General features: G+C 45.6%; 2 protein-coding genes across 2 annotated transcripts in view; one reads left to right on the forward strand and one right to left on the reverse strand.

Annotated features, from left to right (window-relative positions):
- The window catches only part of DAP3 (death associated protein 3), a 173903-nt gene that overhangs the window by 21996 nt on the left and 128470 nt on the right, over positions 1 to 23437 (reverse strand). The gene's annotated exons all lie outside the window — the stretch shown is intronic.
- The window catches only part of ASH1L (ASH1 like histone lysine methyltransferase), a 75210-nt gene that overhangs the window by 6447 nt on the left and 45326 nt on the right, over positions 1 to 23437 (forward strand). Inside the window, exons 2-3 of the mRNA XM_068415024.1 lie at positions 1574 to 2096; positions 11816 to 16565. Of these exons, the coding sequence (XP_068271125.1) occupies positions 1674 to 2096; positions 11816 to 16565 (5173 nt within the window). The 5' untranslated portion in view covers positions 1574 to 1673. The remainder of the gene's footprint in view (positions 1 to 1573; positions 2097 to 11815; positions 16566 to 23437) is intronic.

Consider the following 23437-nt stretch of genomic DNA (forward strand, 5'->3'; position numbering starts at 1 on the left):
AAGTTCATTTTCTCTGAGGCCGTAGCCGGTGAAGCTTAGGCTTTCTGGTGATTTGCATTTTGTCTTCTCAGCACCGTTTCTTCTGTCCCCACTAATCCTGGCATCTGACTTCCAACCTGTGTCCGCTGCAGTTGCCTTAGTCCTCTCCCAGTATCGCCTTTCACATTCCTTATCCTTCTCCCTTTTTATACAGCGCGTGTGTTTCCTGAGCCACCTCAAAATACCACCTCCTCACGGCTGGTTTTCTAATTACTCTCAGGACAAGAGGTGTTATGACTTTGGGATGGCTTTGGGACCTGCCATGTGCTCATGGGCTCGGGTGTGCATGTGCTGACCTGCCCGGAGGCCAAATGTCGTAGATAATTGCTGAGCTCATCGAAACCTTTTCGAAACCATTGAAACTCATTTTGAAATTCACTGAAATCGTTGAAATCTTTTCGTAGCATTCCTTACAATTTCGCCTTAGTGATTGTATAGGAGAACAGAAAACCACGCTGGGTTAGCTCCTCTGATGCTCTTTTCAGTACATCGATATTTTTTTCAGACCTGCTTCTGACATATTTCGTTTTCAAAAATTATTAAGATATTTAAATTATTAAAATATTTAAATGATTAAAATATTTAAATGATTAAGATATTTAAACACTTTCTGCTTAGAATGCCCCTAAACCAAATATGTCCACCTGGATTGTTCTGTTTTGGCTCCTGGAACTTGAGAAAGGAGAACTCCTCTCCCGAGCTGCTGTCAAGGCTCAGTGGGTTTGATCTGGAGGGGTTCGGTGTGCCGTACCCACGGGGTCGGTGGGCGTGCGGGCGATGTGTTGTCATAGCAGTGTCAAAAAGACCTGATGCTTTTTCAGTACACTACAAGGAACGTTGTGATAAATAGGTTAATTATAAATACATTACAGTGTCTCTGATGGTATTAGTGTGGACTTTTCTGTTCTCATGCTCCAGGAAATACAAATTAGTGTGTGAATGTATTTGGTGGGGTTGTTTGATGGGGTTGGGTTTTTTTTCTGTTCTCCCATCCTTCTTCCTGAATTGTGGAAAGTCCTCGACTAAAACGCAGATTTTGTGGCGTGTTTGGAAACCAGTGCATACTTGGGTTAAGCTCAACTTTCCTAGTGACTCAGATGATTAAAGTTGGATTGTCTCTGGGTTTTGGATGCTTTATCATAGGTTTAAGTAGCTGCATCGTTCCTTTGATGCAACTGTTTCAGCGGGTCAGATTAAGAGTAGCTGCACTAGGAGTGGCTGGGCTCTGCTTTGAAATAACAAGTTATTTTGATGATTAATGTTAAAAGCCTTAACCATCATCTGAAGTGTCCTGTGGGTGAACTGGAAATTATAATAGTCGCATTCTTTAGATTTTCACCTATCGTCTAAAAGTGGTTTTACAGATAAATTGTATTTTTGTAGTAGGTTACAGGGGGGGTTGGTGTTTTGAGACATCAGCTGCATAATTGTGCTTGTCTGGGATAGGATTGTTTGCTTTCTAATTGGTTTTAATATTCATTTAATTTCTGCTAGAAAGTTGAAGTCTACTTCTGTCTTTCTTTTTTGTCTTCAGAGTAAAAGATGCTGGCTGCCAGTAGTAGAACAGATCTTCTGTGGAACATATCTCTGTAAATCTTCCCTAAAATTACCCGAAGGCATATATTCCGCCTGTGATGGACCCTCGGAATACTGCTATGTTAGGCTTGGGTTCTGATTCTGAAGGGTTTTCTGGGAAAAGCCCCTCTGTAGTAAACATTGGCACGTTGGTGGGAAAAGGAGAAGTAGAGCTAGAAAGTTGCACCAAGGAAGAAGACGACAGTAAGAAGAAGAATCGGGAGGGGAACAGTACGGAGAACGGGAAGAATGAGGCTCTGACTGATGCACAGCAACAGTTTTCAGTGAAAGAAACAAACTTTTCGGAGGGAAACTTGAAGCTGAAGATTGGGCTTCAAGCAAAGCGAACGAAAAAGCCTCCCAAGAACCTTGAGAATTATGTGTGCCGGCCTGCTATAAAAACCAGCATCAAGCAACCAAGAAGGGCACCGAAGAGTGGGAAGATGACAGATGAGAAGAACGAGCACTGTCCTTCAAAACAAGTAAGCAGTGTGTCTATGGCGTGTTTTGCAAGTCATGGTAAATTTAAACTGTATTTAGAAGTTTCTGGCATCTCTGCACAATCATGTTCTACTGGTTTTCCATGTAACCTCTGATATTGAAGATTCACAAGTTAAAAATGGTTTGATTTCATTTCCATCGACAGGAAGAAATGCTTTTGCTCTTTCACGGCTTGCCAACGTTGTTTTTTTTAACAGTAGTGAAAGATAATTCCCATGTTGACTTGAAGTGAACATCATAGGTAAATTTCTGAAAAGTACTAGAGTAATTTTTAGCCTCTTCTATAGAAGAAAGCGGGCACTCTTGTCCATTTAAATGGGGCTGTGTGTTAGCTCTGCTTGTCTCTAGTATTTGCATTTATATTTTTTTCTTTACCTCTTAGAACCATTGTTTTTGCTGCATGTCTTAACTGACCCTCTGCGATGAATGTGTCAAGCAGTGTCTGAAAAGTAAAAAATCCTTTTCCAGATATGTTAGAAAACAGCCCGATGATAAACTGCATATAAATGCAGTGGCTTGAGAGATGTGCCAGGTATTTTCCAAGCGTAAGGAGATAGCCCTGCCTTGAGGATGTCTTGTTTTTATGATCTGCATGATGTAACAAGTAAGAGCAGCAATAACAGATAGGGAAATAGGATAAATGGCAAGAATTAGAAATGCAGATGCATAGATGCTAAATTTTAAAGTGTGTTGTTACAGCATGCTCTTTTTTCCAATATACAAAAAAGTTTTGCTAACTAATAGAATGTTAAAATATACCCTCCATAATCTGTCTTCTTTTAGTCCATGCCTACTGATTGAAAGCTGAAGTTTTCCTCTACGCTCCCATTTTTCTTGCACCCATCTGTGTTTGCTTATGAGTGCATATTTCTCTCTCCCAGTTTCCTTACACCTCCCTTCTGTAGCCTTGTTAACTTCGCAGTGCCGGGCAATTCAGCAAGAGCACACGAGTCCCTGGCAGTGAGAGCCCTTCCTTCGCATGGGTTGGCTGTTCACGGGGCTCCTGTTTCAAAGGATCCCAAGGCTGAAGGTTTTTCATTTCTCTGGCCTGTGTCCTGTTCGTAAGGCTACGAACCTGCCCTGGCATATCTCCTGAGGCAGAGCCTACCCAAAGGAAAGGGCAATTCCTTTAGCTTGAACTGAGACGATGTCTGTCTGACATACCCAAACCTTTTCCTTTCCCCTGGCCTACGCAGACTTAAGTTTTCCTTGAGGAAGAGGATCTTCAAAGAGAGATAATAAATTATGCCCTGAAAGAACGTGTGCTGTATGTTACGGGTAATGACTAAAGTTACTTTTTCCAGACTTGTAACGTGCAGCCACGTTGGGGTTTTTTTTTTCTCCATTATAAACAGAAAGGCGTTTTCCATCAGCCTATCAAACAAGAAATTCTCAAGTGGTTCATTACGTAACTTAAAACTTTGGCTAGGGCCTTTATTTGAAATGCTTGCATTTCAGAATAAGCTTATTATTTCTAATGATTTCTCTAACTTCATCTTGAAAAAATGTGGAAGAGTAGATCACAATGTGTCATTATACTGATGACTTTATTTTTTTCTTTTTCTTTTTTTTTTTTGAACAAGACTATATTGCGATGAGTTAAATATTGGGCCAGTCTGGAATATCCAGTCATTGATCTCTCTTGAGGTGGTACTTGCAACTGAAAATCTCTCACTAGCAAAGACAGCTGTTAAGTATGGAAACTTTCCCATTGCATCAAGATATCGTGCCCTGGGAAGTTTTACCAGGGAGAATAATTAATATTTAAACTCAGATGGTGACGGCATGGATTCTTCATCCTTAATATCTTTGTTTATATACTAGATTTTCAAGAGAGCCTTTGTATGTCAAATGAAAATTAGAACGTTGGGAAACAAATATTACTGATCTTATTGAATATTATGGATATTATATATGATATCATTGATACCATATCACTTTTTAATTGCAGCTATTCTAAGTGGAGTTACTCCTGCTCCTTGGCTGGTGAACAACCTAAATGCGTCATGTAGCGAAGCGCGGATCTGTTGCGTTAAATTTGCGTTACTTAAAATAGTTTCAAATCCCTGACTAGTGGTAATTCACTTTAGATACTCTGCTCTCTCTCTCAAATTGTACTGAAATAGTTTTCAAGGTGTTTAACTCTGTATGTTCCCTGCAGCTGTTCTGGCACTTTGAATTGTTAGAAGTGAGTTTGCAGCATCCTACTGATTTCTAGCAAGTGTGATTAAGTGTCTTGCTAGAAACAAATGGTCCACATGGTTTAAAACCATTGCATGTCCTGAATATGATACCCAAGGGATTTTTTTTTTCTAACTGCAATGGAATAAACTTTTAGCACTGCAAATTACACTTCAGAAAATGAAAGCGATCCCTTAATCTTTCCTTTCCATGGAGAGGAGGGGAGAAAAAAGTGAATATATGCCCAATTCGGAGCAAGGTGTGGTAAGACTTTGAGCTGTGGAACTGAACTCTCTGTACTTTTAAAGGAGGAATACAGAATTTGAATGGCAATTTTGCACTTGTATACTCAGTTAACTACTAAAGACACAAAGAGAAATAGTGGAAATCTTCTCCTGGGAATATTAGTGTAAAAATTAAAATAGTAGGAGAATACTTTGCACTCTCATCTATGACAGCTGTGCTGCCTTCTCAAGCTCACTGCTGAAAGGACTCTTTAATTGGGCAGTGTCTTCAGGTATGTTAGTAGAGGGTTTATCTCCAGTCTGAAAGATGAGGGGGTTAGGTGAGGTGGGTAAATTGTATATTTACAATGTGTCCTCCAGAAACGCGTAGACAAAGAAGCTGATAGTCTTCTGAAGACAAAATCAGAGAACAGGAGAGCCCTAGAAATGGCTGAGATTCCAGATGTTAAGAGGAACAAAATTAGAAGGTACTGGAATACAAAATGGTATTCAGTTTGCTTTTTCACACTGAATATGAAACTTGGATTTCTCTCTTTGCGAAGAGGCTCCTGTGGCTGGTAGACACTGCTGTATGGCTAACGTACCTCTGCTGAGCCTAAAAACCTGAGCCTTAGCCAGGAAGATAAATTTTGCTTCTGTTGGTTTTAGCACAAGGGGGGTGTGAATGGTTTCTCCATGCACGCAAGGTAAGTGTAGCCAATGACACAGCGAAGTTGCATTACTAAAGTTTTAGAAAATAGGAGGGCAAGAAATGATGGTAACAGCCTGCTGGAATTCTTCAATAGTCCTGGTAAAACAGGGAAGCGAGTTGGTACATGCCCTTTTGCTCCATCTCCTTATTTCTTTGTAAAACTACTGAGTGCGGTGTTCTGTCGTTCTTTCTATTGCCCTCGGTTACGTAGTGAAGCTCTACAGGAGAGTTTGCTGATGAAATCGCAGCCACGCACTGCACATTTTCAAGCAAAAAAGTACCAAACCTAAAGAAGTGTTTTGTTTTCTTTCTTTTTGAGTAGCTCAAGAATATTTTCTGCAGGATGCGGGATGTAAGTTGTCATCTTAGACTGCTTACCCAAAGTCATTTTTTTTTCCTGGTAGTTAGCTAAAACTTGCTTTTAGAAAAGACTAAAAAGTCTTGGTGGTGAAAAATAAACAGCAAACACACTTTCTCACTCATTATTTGGGGAACTTGTGTAGAATATAGTGATGCCACAACTACACAAGCATTTCTGTGATTCCTCATGAATTGTAGCCTCTGCGTTGGCCAGGAGTACAACAGCTAAAGTAATAATGGGTACATCTCTCTGTGCGTGTGTATATGTACATCTAAAAATCCTTATTGCTTGCTGGTAGCTCTTGAGAATTAACAAACAAAATTGTCATTAACAATCTGTTTTCTTCTAACTATTTCAGCTTTTGGAAGCTGAGACTATCTTGTGTTTCCTAATTTGTTTCTAGTGTGAAAAGAGTGAATTTTACACCAGACTTCATAGGAGAAATCCTTGTTCTTGTGAAAGGTGATCTATTCTTAAGCTTTTTGCAAATAAGTACCAATAATAATAACAACAGTGAATAACAATCTAGTCGTCATAAACCCTGAGATCATCCTGTAGTGTAACAATAAATGCCTTTTTTAGAAGTAAAGTCATTTTTTTGCTGTTGGTGCCTATGATGATTCTGGAATGATTGATTATAACGTGTTAATAGTTTATATCAAAATAACCTGGAATTGTTATTCTTTCAAATTAATGATGCCAGTCTAGAAACCATATGTCCACATAAGAGGTTTAAAATTTTAAATTCAGGTCAGTGCAAAATTAACAATAATACAAATATTATGAAAACTTACATGTTTTATGTAATTGCTTCAGGCGATTCTTTTGTTGGGTAGAGTTTTAAGCCAGACAGTTGTAGCTAAAGACTGCACAGGAATAAATGTTTTCGTTTTTAAAGCACAAAATGGTTTTTAATGTCATGTAATCTAGATATTTTTAATGGCTTTGCACCTAGGTGAAGCCTACCATCTGAAAGCCACAGTAACACAGAATAGGTCTAACCTCTTGATTGAAAATGTGTGAAATCCAAGAAAAAATGTTTTAGACTTTTACGTGGCATAGACAACTTGCATTGCAACATAAATCCCTGTGACCTACGAGGAAAGGCTGAGGGAGCTGGGGGTGTTCAGCCTGGAGAAGAGGAGGCTCAGAGGTGACCTTAGTGCAGTCTACAACTACCTGAAAGGAGGTTGTAGTGAAGAAGAGGGCAACTAGTGATAGGACAAGAGGACACAGCCTCAAGCTTGGCCAGGGGAGGTTCAGGTTGGACATTAGAAAGCATTTCTTCTCAGCAAGGGTCATTAGCCATTGGAAGGTGCTGCCCAGGGAGGTGGTGGAGTCACCATCTCTGGAGGGGTTTAAGAAAAGCCTGGACATGGCCGTTAGTGCCCTGGTCTAGTTGACGCGGTGGTGTGAGGGCAATGGTTGGACTCGATGAGCCCAGAGGGCTCTTCCAACCTGGTTGATTCTGTTATAAAGGTATCAGTGAAGAAGCTTTAAGTGTGTGCTTGTTTGCAGACAGATGAGGTGAGTTAGCTGGCTGAAACACCTACAAGATGTTAGGGGGGTTTTGGTTTGGTTTTTTTTTTTTTCTGTGAGTGATTTGTCAGTAGTCCTCACAAAACTACCTGCATTACAATCTAACTTTACACTTCCTCTGATATAAAACTGTTCAGGTCAGGCAGTGAAGTAGGGCTCTCTACTCCACAGAACACAAAAGTGAAGTGCTAAAGGCACTGCGTTGAAGGCCAGCTTCCAGCACCAGGAGCCAAAATGACAACAAGAGACTAGACACACATTGTAGAGCTGCGCGTGAACGAGGCCACGCCGACGGTTGAGGCTCAGAAGCGCTGTGCTCCCTGGAAGCGCTCTGTAACACGTTTGGGACGTCAGATCTCTCCTTCCCATCTAATGGAGCGATTGCTTGCACAATAGAAGTTATTTCAGGAAAGCATGCCACCTTTTTTTGTCTCCAGTGCAGTAAGACATATCATGGCTGCTCCCCGCCTCCCAGCTCTATGTTTTGTGAGTATGAGGGTGGCTAAGTTAGGGGGAAGTTCCTGAAATGTGACGCTCCAACATAATTTACATAAGATTGCAGCTGCCACAGAAAAGCTGGGCTAAGTGCCAAACTAGTCTCCGTAGACCACAGTCCCTTTTACACCACAGCTTTAAAACCAGTAACCGATACGACTGGTGGGTTTTGTTCTACTACTGGAGCCGGTTCGGAAACATCCGACCCCAACCGATGCTCGTGGCCATCCTCCCCCAAAAGGAGAACTTTGATCAGGGATATATTTCTGGTGAAATCTTGTTTACTTTCTGGAAACACATTTAGGCTGGGAGGGTGGGGATCGTAACAGCTCGTGAGATTTAGCTTCTGGTACGTCAAGGATTTTAGTGTGGACCTAGTAAAGAAACAGGCAGTGATCGAGGCTAGTCTGAGGCATACGGGGTGATCTGTTCTCACGAGCTTTTAGATAACTTTCTTAAAAATACTTACTGGTATGTACCACCACTTCTGCTGTGACTGGTGCTGGTAGAGTTGTACTGATGCTGGCTTAAGCTGAGAGGTGTACTTGATTTCCTCAGTGTACGAGCAATGTAGTCAAATTCTTTTCTTCCATTGTTGCCTTCCATGGGGAAAACGTCCTTGTTATTCCTGAAGTTACTACTTAAGTTTAATTTTTATCATCTGTTTGCAATAGGCTTATTCTTCCTGTATGATACTCCTTCGTGACAGCAATACCTCCCATTCACTCTAACAGAAAATTTGGAATTTTTAATAATACAGAATTGCAAGAAGGAACTCTGACTCTGTGCTTCTTGGGGGGGTTTTTAAGTGTTTTTTCAGCTACTGCAGCAGCCACAGAATCAATCAGGTTGGAAGAGCCCTCTGGGATCATCGAGTCCAACCATTGCCCTGACACCACCACGTCAACTAGACCAGGGCACTAAGTGCCATGTCCAGTCTTTTCTTAAACCCCTCCAGAGATGGTGACTCCACCACCTCCCTGGGCAGCCCCTTCCAATGGCTAATGACCCTTGCTGAGAAGAAATGCTTCCTAATGTCCAACCTGACCCTCCCCTGGGGAAGCTTGAGGCTGTGTCCTCTTGTCCTATCGCTGGTTGCCTGGGAGAAGAGGCCGACTCCCACCCCGCTACACCCTCCCTTCAGGTAGTTGTAGACTGCACTAAGGTCACCTCTGAGCCTCCTCTTCTCCAGGCTAAACACCCCCAGCTCCCTCAGCTGTTCCTCGTAGGTCAGACCCTCCAGATCCTTCACCACCTTGGTCGCCCTCCTCTGCACTCGCTCCAACACCTCAACATCTTTCTTGACGTGCAGGGCCCAGAACTGGACACAGGATTCAAGGTGCGGCCTCACCAGTGCCGAGTACAGAGGGACGATCCCTTCCCCAGACCGGCTGGCTACACTAGTCCTACTAGAGGCCAGGATGCCATTGGCTTTCTTGGCTACCTGGGCACACTGCTGGCTCATGTTTAGCCGGCTGTCGATCAGCACCCCCAGGTCTCTTTCCACCGGGCCGCTTTCTAACCACTCTTCCCCCAGCCTGTAGCGCTGCAGGGGGTTGTTGTGGCCCAAGTGTCAGACCCGGCACTTGTTCTTGTTGAACCTCACGCCGTTGGTCTCGGCCCATTGATCCAACCTGTCCAAATCCCTCTGCAGACCCTTCCTACCCTCCAGCAGATCCACACTCCCACCCAGCTTGGGGTCATCTGCAGATTTACTGAGCCAGATTAGTACAACCTTCTCTGAAGAAAGTTAGATATTTTGATCAAGATGTCTCTGTTAACTGTTATCAGATGAAATTTTTTCCTTGGAAAAAACACACCACTACCCCTCCAAGAAAAGCTGTTTCTGTTGATCATACTGATTATTAAGTGGCTTTATGAAAACAAAGGAAAATAATTTCCCATATAAAATTTTTGTTTTTAAAACAAACTTTTTTTGACTTCTTGTCTGTCATCTCAATAGAAGTTTCTTGTTTTGTTTTTCATGTTCTTTGAAATAATTTTCAGTGTGCTTGGAAAATTCACTCACCCTAGATGAGAAAGAAACTTTTTCAGGGCGAATGCCTTCAGCTTTCAAAGAATCTTTGTTTGATGCTGAAGTCACGTTTTCATAATCCTGGCATCTTATTTAGATCAAAGCTAGTGTTTGGCAGGGTTTTATTATTTGTTTTATTGAAATATCTAATAAAACTTCCAAGCTCTTTGGAAACAGAGGATAGGAAAAGGTGTAGCTTGCAAGAGGCATTTGATACCCAGGAGCTACCTAGTGGGGTAAGAGACTATACAGGAGAGCGAGAAGAAGAAAGGGAGTGTATCCACAGGTGGCTCAACAAACACAGGAAAGAAGAGTTGAATTTCCAAATCAGTATTTAGGTGAATTTTTCACCTAAACACATTCATCATGTCCACTGAACAAAGAAAATAAAGATTTTTTCCCAAAGTTCCTTCCAAAATTTCAGACCGTAGAAAAGAGGTGGTGACTCCATGAAGGTAGGTTGGTCAGGTCGATCAGAAAACCACTTTGCTGCCATGTAGTTAAGATCTCCAGCACTCACAGCCTACCCCAGGTATGTCCAAGAGTGTCAGCTGAAGCGGCTGGATCCCATGTTTGCAGTCGTGTCGCGCTGACTCAGTAGTTTCCACGTAAGTGCCAGGCCTGTACTGGGCAGAAAGAAACCCCCCTCTTGCTCCAGCCCGGCGGAAAGGCGGCAGCTCGGATTTGGAGTGCCCGGCTATGCCCTGCAGAGGCTCTGACAGCTCGGGCAGCACATCACCCAAGCAACTCCTGCCCATCTCTAGGAAACTGTCAGGCTGAATCCAGCCTGTCGTCTTCGGTTTAAGTCATGCTGGTGTAGCTGACTGAACAAATACTTTGTTCATGATCAGCACCAAAGTTTGCTGTTTATCAAATGATTTCAAAGGAATCCAGGCTGTATCTTTCTTCAGCATAATTAGATATTGGCCAACCATGAACATGATCAAGCTAATGCTGACTGTAATCAAGTACAGTAAGTACCATGCAATTGTCTTACTCATTTTTATTGCAGAGGGATGAGCAGGTGTGGCATTGATACCTCTCACTTTCTTTAATGTTTGAGATAGTAGATCCCAGAAGGTTTTCAGGTTGTGTGTATATGTAATTATAAGGGATCAGAGTCTTCCATTCTTAGCCCCTGCTTGGAGTGAATGTATCCCATGTATTTCAGAGGTATGTTGGGCACTGTACATAAAGAAGAATATCCTTCCAAAATAAAAGATTAATTTATTGAGATGTTCCTAATAGGATTTATTGAAGTAATGGGTATTGCAATTTTTTTTTTTAACCTTTACAGGATAGATTTCAAATTTGCTTAGGTCAGAACTGAAAATAACTTTGCAAGGGGAGATTCAGGTTGGACATTAGGAAGAATTTCTTCTCAGAAAGGGTCATTAGACATTGGAAGGGGCTGCCCAGGGAGGTGGTGGAGTCACCATCTCTGGAGGGGTTTCTGGACATGGCACTTAGTGCCCTGGTCTAGTTGACATGGTGGTGTTCGGGCAATGGTTGGACTCGATGCTCCCAGAGGTCTCTTCCAACCTCACTGATTTTGTGATTCTGTGAAGTTTCATTTACTCCATGTGTGTGTGTGTGTGTGTGTGTGTGTGTCCCACACCCCATACAAACAACAGAATAATTTGATTTATGTTAGTACTCTCAGCAGCCTGCTGTGAGAAGAACCTGTTACTACAGTGGTTGAGGGTATCATGGGACAAGACTGAGAAACACGGAGAGAGCTGTGCAGGGGCAGATTTACACAGTGCCTGCCCTTGCAGTGCGTTGCTCGGCTGCTTCTTAGTAGCGTGTGAGGTCTTCAAGTGCTATCACACTGTAAATAGTTAGCCCAGTACATTGTTGTTAGTGGTTATTTTAATAAACATTAATTTGGAGAACGTTTATAATTGGGGAACAGATGAAATGTTTGCATTTGAGGACTGGGAGCGAGTTGGGGTTTCCTTAACATCAGAAAAGCCTTAACATGTCCACTGAAATATATTTGCTTTAAAATTAATAGGATCGTGAAGTGTGTGTTTATATACCTGTTATCAAAAGCAGGTATTAATCATCTCAACATAAAAAGATACTGTGTTTCTCAGAGAGAGTCTTTGTGCTCTGTTCCTAAAGATTTTTTTTTTTTTATTAACTTCTAGGACCCTTCAAAGTCATACAAGAAAGCTGGAGAAGTTGCAACAGTTGAATTACATGTGGAAGAAGGTATACAAGTAGAAACAAATCCTTTATCTAAGAAAGTTACCCCCTTGCACTCTGAAATGACAGATTATATAAAGTCATCTCCTCCAACTCTTATCAGTAGCCATAATTCTGACTTAAAGGATAGAACACAAATTAACGGAGCGACAACTGTAACGGAAAAATTGGCTCAACTTATTGCAACTTGTCCCCCTGCAAAGTCTTCCAAAACAAAGCAGAAGAAGCCTGGAAATGGAAGTGCATCTGGTTTGGTTAAAGACTCTGGGAAGAAGCTACCAGGAACCATAACTGCAAGTGGGTTAGTTAATAAAGATTTAGTAAAGAAATTGCCAGGATCTGGTATCGCTGTTGGATTGGTTAGCAAGGACTCAGGGAAGAAGCCATTAGGGATTGGTAGTGCAGCCATGTTGGTGAACAAGGACTCTGGGAAGAAGCTGCAAGGGATTGGCCCATTAATTGGATTGGTTAACAAGGACTCTGGCAAGAGGCTACCAGGGATCAGCACTCCGACTGGGTTAGTTAACAAGGACTCTGGAAAGAAACAGCCGGTGAGCAGCTCTGCAGTTGGATTAATCAGCAAAGATGTTGGGAGGAAACTTCCGAGTATTGGCACTCCACCTGGATTGACTAGTAAGGAGTCTGTCAAGAAGCCAGTAGGGGTTGGCACTCCAGCTGGATTGATTAACAAGGATGCTGGGAAGAAGTTGTTGGGAATAAATAGTCCTCCCGCATTGGTTAACAAGGATTCTGTGAAAAAGATGCCAGGGACTGGCAATACGACAGTTCTGACTAACAAAGACTCTGGAAGGAAGACACCGGGGATTGGCAGCTCAATGGGACCAGTTAACAAGGACTCTGGGAGGAAGATACCAGGAATTAGCAGTCCGGTGGGATTGGTTAGCAAGGACTCCGGAAAGAAGCCAACAGGAATGGGCAGCGCGGTTGGTTTGGTTAACAAGGACTCTGGAATCCTGAAAGCAGACGCTCTTATGCCTGCCTCGGAGCCCTTTAAGCTTCCTTGCAATTCAAACCTCAGTAGCCTTGAAAGCCATGAGACTACAGATTTACTGAAGGACAATACTACTAGCAAAACATTTGAGAAGCATATTATGAGACAGAATAAAGAAAGTATCTTGGAAAAATTTTCAATTCGGAAAGAAATTGCTGATGTAGGCAAAGAGATGTTTAATGAAGGAATCTGTGTTCCACAGGATGGTTCCTCAACCAGTGAAAAAGGGATTTATGAAACATCTAAGCATGAAAAACAGCCTCCAGTATATTGCACTTCACCAGACTTCAGAACAGGCGGTGCCTCAGATGTATCGACAGCAAAGTCCCCGTTTAGCGCAGTAGGAGAGGGAAATCTCCCCTCACCTTCACCCACAGTGTCTGGTACCACCTTAAACAGGAGCCTCTCAACAGCCTCTTCACAGTTAGCGTCTAACCCGTTGCATTTAAGTTCCACAGCAGATCTCTTAGAAGGGATTTCAGATCAGATTGGCAAAACTCAGTTTCCTTCTGACAGTACGCTTCTGAATATAAACAGAACATTGAACCACACTCTAAGCACTGAATTTAAAGGTGCTGATAAAGATTTAAACGATTCAAAAGCTACTTACGTAGAAACTTCAAGAACTAGTCCTTCTACAGGGAAAAAGCCTATTTTGGCAGCTGAAACAAGCATTCACGCTACTGTCACCCCTTCAGTAGTTAGTTTTACAAGCTTGTTCAGTAGCAAGCAGTTCCTAAAGATTGGTGCAATAGCTGCATCGGATAAATCCTGCCAAGGAGCAAAAAATCTGAGCGCTGCTCAGCAATCAAAACCGTTAAAGAAAAGAAAAGGAAGGAAACCACGATGGACTAAAGTGGTGTCAAGAAACACGTGTCGACCTCCAAAAGGTCTAGAACTAGAAAGGTCAGAGCTTTTTAAAAACATTTCATACAGTGCACTATCGAGCAGTAATTTGGAGCAGGCCAAATTCTTGAAAAACATAGGATCGTCTTCATTTGTGGAGCACGAATTTGTCAAACATCAGTTGCCAAAGCTGAATGACGCTAACGGCCAGTCTCTTGCACTGTTAGCTGAGACGGACAAGCAAACTCCAAAGTTCTACAGTACTCACAAACAACCCTCTGGTTTGTGTATGTCAGATGATTTCTTACCTGACATGTATAAACCCAAAAGAGGAAGACCTAAATCCAAGGAGATGCCAGAGCTCGAAGGTCCCCCCAAAAGGACTCTAAAGATCCCAGCATCAAAAGTCTTTTCAGTGCAGTCAAAAGAAGAGCAAGAACCTCCAATTTTGCAGCCTGAAGTAGAAATTCCCTCCCTAAAACAGTGTTTATCAGGACAACCTTTTCCTAAAAAGAGAGGGAGACCTAAGAGACAGATCAGGTCATCAATTAAAATGAAGCCACCTATTCTTTCTGTGGCACCTTTTGTTGCAACAGATAACTCGAGCAAGATAGAGTCTGAAAGTGATCAACATCGAAGTGGGGACTTTTTTGAGAGAAAGGACCAGCTCCGAGGGCCAGAAGAAGTCCAAAAACCTAATATCTGTAGCATGACTGATTTGGAAGTAGACTCAGACAGAAAAGTTGCCAAGAGAAATAACGGACAGTTAATGAAAACAATTATTCGAAAAATAAATAAAATGAAAACTCTGAAGCGAAAGAAACTTTTGAATCAGATTCTGTCTAGTACAGTGGAACCAAATAACAAAGGGAAAGTGCAATCTAAACTCCACAACACAGTGTCAACTCTTGCTGCCACATTTGGTTCAAAATTAGGCCAGCAAATAAACGTCAGCAAGAAAGGAACGATTTACATAGGAAAAAGGAGAGGAAGGAAACCTAAAGCTGTCCTGAACAGTATTTTAGCCAGCAGTTCTGCCAGTTTGACAGTTCTTGAGAAGTCTGCTCAACAAGCTCCTGGTACGTCACTGGGACAAGTACTTCCCCATTTGCTGCCTTCAACAGCGAATAATTCCGAGATTCTCCCGTCTCCAGTTTGCTCCCAGTCGTCTGCAGTGAGTGGGGGACAGAGCCCAGTCAGCAGCGACGCAGGATTTATCGAGCCCAGCTCAGTGCCGTATTTACACCTACACTCCAGACAGGGAAGTGTTGTTCAGACGCTCGCGATGAAGAAAGCTGCGAAGGGAAGGAGGAGATTATCTCCACCTACGTTGTTGCCAAACTCTCCTTCTCACTTGAGCGAGCTGACATCGCTGAAAGAAGCCACTCCTTCCCCGGTCAGCGAGTCTCACAGCGACGAGACGATTCCCAGCGACAGTGGAATAGGAACAGATAACAACAGCACTTCAGATCGAGCGGAGAAGTTCTGTGGGCAGAAGAAGAAAAGGCATTCGTTTGATCACGTTTCCCTCATTCCACCTGAAACTTCCACCGTTTTAAGTAACCTCAAAGAAAAGCATAAACACAAATGTAAGCGCCGCAGTCACGATTACCTGAGTTACGACAAAATGAAGAGGCAGAAGCGAAAAAGGAAAAAGAAGTATCCTCAGCTGCGAGGTAGGCAGGACCCAGATTTCCTCGCCGAATTAGAAGAATTAATAAGTCGATTAAGTGAAATTAGAATAACCCACAGAAGTCACCATTTTATACCCCAAGATTTACTGCCTACCATTTTTAGGATAAATTTCAATAGTTTCTATACCCATCCTACTTTTCCTTTAGATCCTTTGCACTACATTAGGAAACCCGATTTAAAGAAGAAGAGAGGCAGGCCTCCAAAAATGCGGGAGGCTATGGCAGAGATGCCTTTTATGCATAGTCTCAGCTTTCCTCTCTCCAGTACCGGGTTCTATCCCTCTTACGGCATGCCTTATTCTCCTTCCCCCCTTGCAGCGGCTCCCATAGGCTTAGGTTATTATGGAAGGTACCCTCCAACTCTTTATCCTCCTCCACCTTCTCCATCTTTTACTACCCCCCTGCCACCACCTTCCTACATGCATACAGGCCATTTGCTTCTCAATCCCACCAAATATCACAAGAAGAAGCATAAACTTTTACGCCAGGAGGCTTTCCTCACCACAAGTAGGACTCCGCTCTTGTCGATGAGCACGTACCCCAGCGTTCCACCTGAAATGGCTTACGGCTGGATGCTGGAACATAAGCATAGACATCGCCATAAACACAGAGAACATCGTTCTTCTGAACAACCGCAGGTTTCCATGGACACTATAACGGCTAATAGCTCTTCTCGAACGGTTCTGGAGTCCTTGAAGCGCTACAGATTCGGCAAGGAGGCTGTTGGTGAGAGGTACAAACATAAAGAGAAACACAGATGTCACATGTCTTGTCCACACTTGTCACCTTCAAAGGGTTTGCTAAGCAGAGATGAACAGTGGGTCAGGAGAGAGCCTTCAGAGTCTAATTCGTTAGCGCTGGGATTACAGACACCGCTACAGATAGACTGTTCGGAAAATTCCCCGACTCTGTCCCTGGGGGGATTTACTCCAAGCTCTGAGCCAGCCAGCAACGACGAGCACACAAATCTTTTCACAAGTGCAATAGGCAGCTGCAGAGTCGCAAACTCTACCAGCACCAACGGACGTAAAAAATTAACTGACAGCCCCGGACTCTTCAGTGCACAAGACACCTCGCTAAATCGACCTCTCAGAAAGGAACCGTTGCCTTCTATTGAGAAGGCACTGCCGCCGCTGTCAGGTAAGGGAGCTCTAATTGTGCGTACTTTCCTCTGAGTCCTGCTGTTTGATGTTGTACCAATCACGTTAGGAAAGGAGGGCAAGTATAGCTTTGGCTGTGGAGGAATCATTCTGTGTGGAATTTCAGTACTGCTCTTGCTTTCGCTTTTGAGCGTCCCTATTCTGAGCAGCGTTTGGTCCAGACTAACGTAGCGTCTCTTCCAGAGCTGCTCATGGGAGTGTGTAAGTACTTCTTCCCACCAGATTTTTCTTGCTTTGTCATAGCAGTATATAAAGTTACGCGAAGGATGCTTTCTCATGAAAAGGTCTTTTCTTTTTCCTGACAATTTTAACTTTCTGAAGAAATGAGTTAAAATTTCTCATGATTTTTGATACTTTAAAAGCCATATTTCTATTTGTTTTGAAGTGTGGTTGGTTTGCTTTAGACTAGCTCTCGGTACTACTATTGTGAATAACATTTCCCTTTAAGAAAACGTTTCCTTTTTCTTTTCTAACCCCATTTTAGTTATTTTGATAATCTCTACTACAGCATAGCTTTTGATCTCTGACTTGAGGCCTCTAGCAGTACCTCAGAACAGTTGCTAAATGATGCTGGGAATGCCTAAGACCAAACCTTGTAACGACTGCTTTATTGATAGTTGGGAAACTCATCTTACGTAGCCTCAAGCAAAACTGAAACAGAACGAGCTGAGACTGTGCACAGCAAATTGCAGCGGCGCTGGCGGAGGGTTGCTGTGTAAGGAAGAGACTTTGGAGCTGTCAACTTTGTCATTTGCGTAGTATTAAGGAAAAAAAAAACCTAATGTGAAATTTAGGACTTGAAGAAACTATATTCTAATTTCCCTACTGTCACTTCATGCTGTACTTTCTTATTACAGATGTTTGTGGGAATAATTTTCCCATTTTATCCACTTCCATGGACACGTTAGTGAGGCCACATAGAATGAATCATAGAATCATAGAATGGTTTGGGTTGGAAGGGACCTTAAAGATCATCTAGTTCCAACCCCTCTGCCATGGGCAGGGACATCTTTCCTCTAGACCAGGTTGCTCAAAGCCTCATCCAACCTGGCCTTGAACACGGCCAGGGAGGGGGCAGCCACAACTTCTCTGGGCAACCTGGGCCAGTGTTCCACCACCACATGACAAAGATAACCCGCAAAAGACAAGAAGTGTGGCTTGTGCTCTCACTTCTTACTTCTGATGTGTCAAGGAAGTCCGATAGCTTCTCCTCCCTCCCTCCAGTGCTTGCCTGCGCTCTCCCATGAAATCTAAATCATTTGTCCAAACCCACTTGTGACTAATATTTCACAGACTAAGAGCCAAGCAAACAACCAGCTAGAAGCAATGAATAATACCTCCTCGCGTTCCTTACTCTCATCTTCCTCCTCTTCTTGTCATACTCCCGTTCTGATGCCTCTTGCCACCTCCCTGCTCTAGTTACGTATGTATGGAAGGGTTTTTTCCTCTTTTATTATGGCATTTGGAGGTTTTATGTTTTGCTTCTTTATTTTAAGGGCAGTTGGAAGTGGCTGGATTCTTTTACAAGTTCATATTACTTCATACTATTTTATATTACTCAAACTACTCAGGGCGGGGGGAAGTCAGGAGAAAGCAATAAAGCCATGAGATTGCTTCTCCTACAGCGATGGAAAGAAAAATTCAAAGTGCTGGGTCACCAAAAGGGTTAAATTTGTCTCCGAAGAGTGAAGAATTGGTTGTGGTAGCTCATGCGGTTCTGGGAATTTCCTGAGGATTCCCATTAATGATCTGACTTGAGTTTTTATGAGGCACAACCTAATCAAGGGAAAAAGCCGAGATGTTTTAAGCTGAAACGTGTTCGTGAAGGCTCTGAGTCGCTCTCCCTCTCGCAGTATGTTTGGTTCCTCGGGTGCTGTGTATCGCTTTCAGTAAGTGTATTTCCCGCGATGGAAACCAGCTGGTTTTACTGTGAGACTGGCTTTCAGCTCAGGCTTCATCCCATTTGCAAGGAGCTCCTAACGCCCCACATCAGGTGCATGCAGTGGATCAGAAAACTTAAAACTGCATCTAGGGAAAAGCCCCAGTAAAGTAAAAATCCTGGCTTTTTATTTTTTTTTTTTTAGAAGATCAGTGTGAAGTTGCATGTTGTGTGTTGTTTTTAACTGTAGGGCTGACTTGTGGTTCTGAAACTATTACCAGGAAAGACTTAGATGGTTTTGTGCACTTCCAAACACAGCACAGATGGAGCAAAAAACCCTGTGGTGCATCAAAGCTGGTTTATTTATTAAACCAGATGCAATATAGGTGCGTGGTGGAGAGAACCCTGAATCAGAGCAGTTAAAACGAGTAGTTGGAGACCAGCATCAGGGAATGCCTCCTAAAATTGTTCTATATGACCCGCAGGGGATGTTCATGATATTTTATTTCAAAGTATTCTATATGGAAAATATGCATCCTTTCCAGAGACTTTTGAACATGAACCTTGCCTGGTTGAATTCACTGACAGATTCTTTCTATGGTATTAGCTGACGCGAGATATTTTCCGACATTGCCTGTGTGCAAGTTGTGTTAGAAACGGGCACGTTTTGGCAAACAGGACTCTAGTGAAGGTCAGTATTTCAGAGAATCACAGACTGGTTTGGGTTGGAGGGACCTTAAAGCCCATCCAGTTCCCACCCCCCTGCCACGGGCAGGGACACCTTCCACCAGCCCAGGTTGCTCCAAGCCCCATCCAACCTGCCCTTGAACACTGCCAGGGAGGGGGCAGCCACAGCTGCTCTGGGCAACCTGGGCCAGGGTCTCACCACCCTCACAGCAAAGAATTTCTTCCTCAGATCTCATCTCAATCTCCCCTCTTTCAGTTTAAAACTGTTCCCCTCGTCCCATCACTCCATGCCCTTGTCAAAAGCCCCTCTCCAGCTTTCCTGTAGCCCCTTCAGGTGCTGGAAGGTGCTAGAAGGTCTCCCCAGAGCCTTCTCTTCTCCAGGCTGAACAGCCCCAGCTCTCCCAGCCTGTCTCCAGAGCAGAGGGGCTCCAGCCCTCGGATCATCTCCGTGGCCTCCTCTGGACTCGCTCCACCAGCTCCGTGTCCTTCTGCTGTTGGGACCCCAGAGCTGGACGCAGCCCTGCACGGGGGGTCTCAGGAGAGCGGAGCAGAGGGGCAGAATCCCCTCCCTTGCCCTGCTGGCCACGCTGCTGGGGATGCAGCCCAGGACACGGTTGGCTTTCTGGGCTGCGAGCGCACGTTGCTGTCTCGTGTTGAGCTTCTCCTCACCCATCACCCCCAAGTCCTTCTCCTCAGGGCTGCTCTCAATTCATTCTCCGCCCAGCCTGGATTTGTGCTTGGGAAGGTAGAAGTTTACATGCTGTAAGCTGGTTGTTTCATACATGCAGTTATGCTGACAAAGGTTGCGAGGCTTTTAACATTTTGTCTTTAAGATTTTTGTGGGACGCTGTTACCTGTTCATCTGAAGTTCGCAGTGGTCTTTAGTCAACTTCTGTAGCTTTCAGTTATTTCAAACAACTGATAACTTATCATGAACTGGTCTTGGGGTTCTGCTCACAATTCCTGGAAGGAAAGGGAAAGGAAAACAGTATCAGCCCTTCGGCAGGGATCAGGGCAGTTGCAAAGCCTTTACTGCCTGCGTTCCATCTACAAATGAAAGGAAGAGTGTGGCCAGCAGGTCGAGGGAGGTTCTCCTCCCCCTCTGCACTGCCCTAGTGAGGCCACACCTGGAGTAACTATGTCCAGTTCTGGGACCCCAGTTCAAGAAGGACAAGCAGCATGGCCAGCAGGGCGAGGGAGGGGATTCTGCCCCTCTGCTCTGCTCTCCTGAGACCCCCCTGCAGTGCTGCGTCCAGCTCTGGGGCCCCAACAGCAGAAGGACACGGAGCTGGTGGAGCGAGTCCAGAGGAGGCCACGGAGATGATGCGAGGGCTGGAGCCCCTCTGCTCTGGAGACAGGCTGGGAGAGCTGGGGCTGTTCAGCCTGGAGAAGAGAAGGCTCCGGGGAGACCTTCTAGCACCTTCCAGCACCTGAAGGGGCTACAGGAAAGCTGGAGAGGGACTTTTGCCAAGGGCATGGAGTGACAGGATGAGGGGGAACGGTTTTAAACTGACAGAGGGGAGATTGAGATGAGATCTGAGGAAGAAATTCTTTGCTGTGAGGGGGGTGAGAGCCTGGCCCAGGTTGCCCAGAGAAGCTGTGGCTGCCCCCTCCCTGGCAGTGTTCAAGGCCAGGTTGGATGGGGCTTGGAGCAACCTGGTCTGGTGGAAGGTGTCCCTGCCGGTGGCAGGGGGGTGGAACTGGATGGGCTTTAAGGTCCCTCCAACCCAAACCAGTCTGGGATTCTGTGATTCTAAGGAGCCACTGGAGAGAGTCCAGCGGAGGGGTACGGAGATGGTCAGAGGGCTGGAGCATCTCTGCTGCAAGGAGAGGCTGAGGGAGCTGGGGCTGTTCAGCTGGAGAAGAGCAGACTGAGGGGGGATCTTCTCAATGCTCACAAATACCTTCGGGGCGGGTGTCAAGGGGATGGGCCAGACTCTTCTCAGTGGTGCCCAGCGCCAGGACAAGGGGCAACGGGCACAGACTGAAACACGGGAAGTTCCATGTGAATGTGAGGAAAAACTTCTTTGCTGTGAGGGTGCCAGAGCCCGGGCACAGGCTGCCCAGGGAGGGGGGGAGTCTCCTTCTCTGGAGATATTCAAACCCGCCTGGCCTGACCCTGTGCGACGTGCTCTGGGTGACCCTGCTTGGGCAGGGGGTGAGCTGGGGGATCCCTGGAGGCTCGGGTCCTGGGGCAGGTTTGCGGCCTGCAGCCGCAGCGTGACGGGAGCTGCGTGTGCAGGTTGTCGGTTCAGACAGGACAAACCTCCCTTGTCACGTGTCGGGTGTCGTATCGCGATTGCAAACCCCGCGATCCCAGGCAGCGTGTGCGTGTCCGCGGCCGCGCCCACGCGTGTCCCTGCCCCGCGGTGCGGCGGGGGGAGCTCGGCTCCGCTCCCCTGCAGCCCTCGGCCCTTCCCGCCGCCGGGCCCGCACCGAGCTGCGCGCGGCGGCACCGGCCCGCGCGAGCCCCGCCGGCGGGCAGCGGCGCCCTCTGCCGGCCGCGCCGCGCCGCTGCCTCTGGCCGGTGGCTCCGGGGCGGGGGGGGGAGCGCGGGCCGAGGGCAGCCGGGGCGGCGGAGGCTGAGCGGGTCCCTGTGGCGTGGAGGGGGGGTCGTACAGGTGCCGCCAGGGCCCCTCGGGGAGCTGGGACCCGGGCAGCGGGTAGGTGCCACCCGGGGTGGGCTGGCGGCCACGACGGCAAGCACCGAATCGGTGACAGAGGGACCTCAAAGGTATGACATCATCTGGCAGCGAGCAGGGTTACGAACGGCTTTGCCATCCCAGCAGTCCTCCGAATTCTCCTCCCTTTATTTTTCCTATTATATTTTACAGCCTGTTCCTCCTTAGAACAATTATTCCCCCTGTATAATCCTCTGAGGGCCCCGGGTATTTGTGTTAATCTGCGCTTTCTAAAATCAATACACCTTGTAGGTTCTTAGTAGAAAAATTCATTATGGAGAGAAAAAAAACAGTTGAATCACAGAATCCCAGACTGGTTTGGGTTGGGAGGGACCTTAATGCCCACCCAGTTCCCACGCCCCTGCCACGGGCAGGGACACCTTCCACCAGCCCAGGTTGCTCCAAGCCCCATCCAACCTGCCCTTGAACACTGCCAGGGAGGGGGCAGCCACAGCTGCTCTGGGCAACCTGGGCCAGGCTCTCACCACCCTCACAGCCAAGAATTTCTTCCTCAGATCTCATCTCAGTCTCCCCTCTTTCAGTTTAAAACCGTTCCCTCTCGTCCCGTCACTCCATGCCGTTGGCAAAAGCCCCTCTCCCGCTTTCCTGTAGCCCCTCCAGGTGCTGGAAGGTGCTAGAAGGTCTCCCCGGAGCCTTCTCCAGGCTGAACAGCCCCAGCTCTCCCAGCCTGTCTCCAGAGCAGAGGGGCTCCAGCCCTCGGATCATCTCCGTGGCCTCCTCTGGACTCGCTCCACCAGCTCCGTGTCCTTCTGCTGTTGGTGCCCCAGAGCTGGACGCAGCACTGCAGGGGGGTCTCATGAGAGCGGAGCAGAGGGGCAGAATCCCCTCCCTCGCCCTGCTGGCCACGCTGCTGGGGATGCAGCCCAGGACACGGTTGGCTTTCTGGGCTGCGAGCACACATTGCTGGCTCGTGTTGAGCTTCTCGTCACCCATCACCCCAAGTCCTTCTCCTCAGGGCTGCTCTCCATCCATTCCACACCCAGCCTGGATTTGTGCTTGGGATCGCCCTGACCCACGTGCAGGACCTTGCCCTTGGCCTTGTTGAACTCCATGCGGTTCGCACGGGCCCAGCTCTCCAGGCTGTCCAGGTCCCTCTGGATGGCGTCTCTTCCCTCCAGCGTGGCGACCACACCACACAGCTCAGTGAGTTGACTGCCCTTTCTGACCTTAAGCAACCGTGTGTAGTCTTCCTGCAGGCTCCACCGCAGCTTCCTTTTTACCCACATGTTGTAGGAACAGACAGCACAGCAGCCCTCTTTAAGAGCCCACCAGCACCATCTCTCTCCATCAGATGCCATGCAGGAAAAGCAGAAAATCTTCACCAGGAGTATGATTTGCAACTTGGGACAATGTCCAGCAGCCTTATGATTGCGCCCTCCTTGAGAAGAATTAATAAAAAAGAAAATTATTTCTCTGCCTCGTCAAGAAGTTACAATATTTGGAAGAATGCTACTGTTTATTTCCTTTATCAATCAAACATATCTCAGATGTAACACCATGAGCTACTACCACCCATGATAAAAAAAAATCCAAACTTTGAGGCAAGACGGGATCTCGAAGGAGATTTTCCTGAAGATTTCTGGT

The sequence above is a fragment of the Nyctibius grandis genome, chromosome 17 (genome assembly GCF_013368605.1).
Source record: "Nyctibius grandis isolate bNycGra1 chromosome 17, bNycGra1.pri, whole genome shotgun sequence".
Classification (NCBI taxonomy): domain Eukaryota; kingdom Metazoa; phylum Chordata; class Aves; order Nyctibiiformes; family Nyctibiidae; genus Nyctibius; species Nyctibius grandis.